Genomic DNA, 4,209 nt, shown 5'->3' with positions numbered 1-4,209 from the left:
TATTGGGATATATTTTTATTATCATTTTAATATATAATAATAATTATAATAATTATAATTTAATATATAATGATTTATTATGATTGTATTTAAAAAATTATATTATATTACACATTATATGTTATATATTTTTATTTTATTATATTATTATATTTTTATTATATTTTTTAAATTATGCGACCATCTGCTACTACAAAATAATACAAATCACGTATATAGCATATTATTAATTTCAGATTTCAAAAATCGTGCAATTACCGATCGCGTTTTCAACGCACATATCAGCGCAATTATTTTATTGATAACGCTCCATAATCTATAGATACTTCAGCTTTGAAAAATTGAACGTGAAAAGAGATTATCGTTTATCAATGTCGCAATTTAATATGATAAACGATGTAAAAAAACAATCCGTTATTTTCATCGTATAGCGTCGAATAATAAAACGTTCGTGATTGCAAGCGCACGGCGCCGCAGCGCCTCGAATCGCGAGAAAAAAATCTACGACTAACGAAACGAGAACCGAATGCTCTTCAAATTGAAATTTTATTTAATGTCATAAGAATTCACGGCGCCGGTTTCGCTGTTCGACCGGCTCGTGGCCAATTTAATTGCTCGAGGGACATCGTCAAAATTCCCGCGAAATGAATGGTCGAAAAACAAAGTGCTCTCGCACGAAAGACAGAAAATCTGGAAACGCGAGCTTCTTTCAAAAGTCAATTTTAATAATCCACCTTCTCTTCTTGAGAGAACCAATAATGTTTCTGTTACGTTGTCACGTTATCGGTACACGTGTCACATTGGTGAACGGATCGGCGATCGTCTCCATTTCGTTGATGTTCAAATAGGAGTTTATTAAGTCATTGCCACGCGATGGTATGAACGGAACCGATATGACATGTAAATGGGATCCTCACGCTGTCCCGGCTAACGAACTTTGCCAGATTATTATTACCGTGCCTCTGGATGGTCGCCAATGGTTACAACATATTTCGGTTTACGCCTCGCGTCGGTCATTACCCTCGAACAATCGGCCCCCTCGAGATAAAACACAATCGAATTCAACATCCAAAGATAGATCCACGCCATCGGTGGAGGTACAAGATCATTTTCTTTTCGAATACATGCCAAAAGATTGAATTTGGTCTGAATCGATCTCTCGAGAGATAAGACAGAATCGTGCATCAAGATAGAATAGATAGACGCTTTCTATTCAATCGAAGAGGATTGATTTTACTAGTACTCTAAATTACTAGTATGCACTCCGTGCATTGAAGGTTTCTTTCAGCGAATTCTCTCCGAAAAGTATATTTCGATAGGTGGCGTGTGTTATAATTTGCTATAATTGGAGTAGCACATATTGACTTACGAATTTAATTAGAATCGTTGGTGGAGTGGCTGTTTGCTTGGGGGGGGATTGAGATGCGTAATTGCTTTAAATTGTGTGTAATTTGTGTGACTATTTTAATCATTTAACGCGTATATATTTCATTAAAGAGAAAGCAACCTACAATTCTAACTGATGTACAATATTTCTTCTATAATGTAAAATATATGATATAAAAAATTATAATTTCTATATAATATACTATTATAATAGAAATTATATAATATATAATATACTATTTTGATATACTATCTTCCATAATGTAAAATATATGATATAAAAAACTATATACATATATATTATGCATACTATATACTATATACTATTATATATAATATATAATATTATATATTATATATAATATACTATTATAATAAAAATTATAAAATGTAATATGTAACATACTATTATGATATACAATCTTCTATAATGTAAAATATATGATATAAAAAACTATATGCATATATATTATATATACTATACTATATAATATATAATATACTATTATAATAAAAATTATAATATATAATATATGATATACTATTGTAACAAAAATTATAGTATATAATATATAATATACCATTATAATAAAAATTATAATGTATAATATACAATATACTACACTATATACAATATAAAACAGAAGAAAAACTTCCCATGTGTGTCACAATCATGCGCGTCAACCGATTAACATAAATACTTCAGCTTGCTTTAAGTGTTTGATAAAGAACATTCGTCAAGTAACACAGGTATTTTTATAAGAAGCTAGATAATTGTACCCTTTGTGTTTGTTCTCGGTACACTCTAGTGGGGACGCAGGCCTTCGTTTCCGGCTCGACAGGCACGAAATGCCTTTGCTGCCCTTACGGCTATCACATCGACCTGGACTTCGTGCGATACTGCGAGGCAGTCGCGGCAGGAAGTGCCGGCGATAGGTCTAGCATCGAGAGACGTAAGAAAAGGGAGCGTCGGAGGCAATGTCAGTCGATGGAGGTTCTCCTCGGTCTGGTAATTGATCGCTTCAATTTCGTAATTAAACTGCTTTGCCCGTGATTCGAACGCATTTCCAGCGTTCAATCATTTTTGACGTCATTTCCAACGTCATGAGACTTCGTTCCGTGATAATTAAATCTTTCTCTCTCATTTTCACGTTTTTTACATTCTTTTTTTTTTTTTTTTTAAATTGCGTTCATTTTGTTTTCTCAGCAGGCTTCTGTACAATTTTTCGCTTTAATGCTGAATTTTTTTTTTTTTTTTTTTTTTTTTTAATTTTTTTTTTTTTTTTTTTTGCCATGTCTTTCGATAATGTCGAACGCGCAAATTTCGCCCCAGCGTTTTCACTGCTTGGTGAATAAAGATCATTTTCATGTTCACTTTGAAAACAGAGAGAGACAAGAATAATAAACAGCGTCGAGGGAAGATCGTCTCGTTGAATTCTTTGATATTTTTAATGTTAGGTGAGTCCAACCCTCGCCGGAATAGAGGCCGATTTGACGAAAATACCACAGGGACCTGCAACGACGAACGGCGTGACGAGTTCGCCGAGGTCGAGCCACGACAAGCCAGGATACGTGCAAGTACCGACGGCCCTCGACCTCAGCGACGTGGTGGGCGACTTCGAGGCGACCCTGAGACGTTCCTCCAGATCCGCCAACACTTCCGACAAACAGGAACGCACTGAGAACGGTCAGACGAATTTAGCTTTTATTTATTTCTATGCCAATCGTTTTGTCCTATTTATCGAAAGTCGGGCCAATCGACTTTTATCGTCTGCGACCTATTTGCAATGTTTTCATCTTTGTCCTCGTTAATTTGATGTTTTGCCTTCCCTAGAGACAGCCTGCACTCGCAGTAAAACAAAGCTTGAATTCTAATTTTAGTTGTAAATTATTCAGATTGAATATTGTTACACAGACGGTTATGTGTAATGATAGTAGAATCTGGGTTATGCGATTAAAATCGTGACACATAATTTGAATTTCACGTCAGAGAAAATCGTTCATTCCGATCTACCTTATAAATATTAATATCTGGCAGAAACAAAAGTGTCTGAATGATAATCTGATGATTTCTTCAGAGAGCAGTTTTCTATTCTCGCCTCTCGTAAAAATCACTCTCAAAGTGTTTTTTGATCGCCTCTCGACATAGCGTTAAAATAACAACCTTCCAATTATCGTTTAAAAATTTCCTTTCTAAATTACAAGGCAATTTTGCCTTCAGCTCGATTACTTTATTCAGACGGAACATCTTGCGCAAAGCAGTTCGTAAGACGGATGAGATCTTTCTGTTGAACAATACGAAAAAAAAAACAAAGAAAGAAAGAAAGAAAGAGGAATCGTACCATGCAATCGATCATGGACAATTCTATTACTTCAAACGATGAAAGAACAGAGGAGGAGAAGAGGGGGAAAATGAGGAAAAAGAAGGAAAGAGATCCAATAATTTCACGCACATTTAATTTCCTCGCGCTAAATCCGTTCGGCCATCTTTGGATTCTCTATGGCCCAATGACCTGCTGTACAATAATGCCGTGCAAAGAGAAATGCTTCCTTCACTTTTGAGCCGCTGTTTCACTGAAAGATTTCGCAAACCTTTTTTTTCTCCCTGTCTCGAGACGATTTATCAGAAATTCGCACGTTTTCGACACGTGGAAGCGTATATTAACCTCTTGCGCTGGAATGACGTGCCACGCACGTCGAGAATTTTTTTGTTCCAAAATTGTAATATTTCTTCAGTTTTAGGTATACTTAAGCAAAACAAATAATAAATTTATTACTTCTCAATAATTTCTATCCAATGATATCATATGATATCGACGAGTT

At 34.8% G+C, this 4,209-nt stretch overlaps 1 protein-coding gene across 3 annotated transcripts in view; it reads left to right on the top strand.

Moving 5' to 3' along the window:
* LOC122533580 (KN motif and ankyrin repeat domain-containing protein 2) overlaps nt 1-4,209 on the top strand; it is an 82,185-nt gene that overhangs the window by 51,366 nt on the left and 26,610 nt on the right. For 2 of the 3 annotated variants that reach the window (XM_043663439.1, XM_043663440.1), the window contains exons 3-4: nt 2,196-2,395; nt 2,845-3,073. The exons of the other annotated variant lie outside the window; for it this stretch is intronic. In XM_043663439.1, coding sequence (XP_043519374.1) covers nt 2,196-2,395; nt 2,845-3,073 — 429 coding nt within the window. The remainder of the gene's footprint in view (nt 1-2,195; nt 2,396-2,844; nt 3,074-4,209) is intronic. 3 annotated transcript variants of the gene reach the window in all.

This window comes from Frieseomelitta varia, unplaced genomic scaffold (genome assembly GCF_011392965.1).
Source record: "Frieseomelitta varia isolate USP_RPSP 00005682 unplaced genomic scaffold, Fvar_1.2 scaffold_54, whole genome shotgun sequence".
NCBI classification, from domain to species: domain Eukaryota; kingdom Metazoa; phylum Arthropoda; class Insecta; order Hymenoptera; family Apidae; genus Frieseomelitta; species Frieseomelitta varia.
This window is presented reverse-complemented; position numbering and strand designations above follow the sequence as displayed.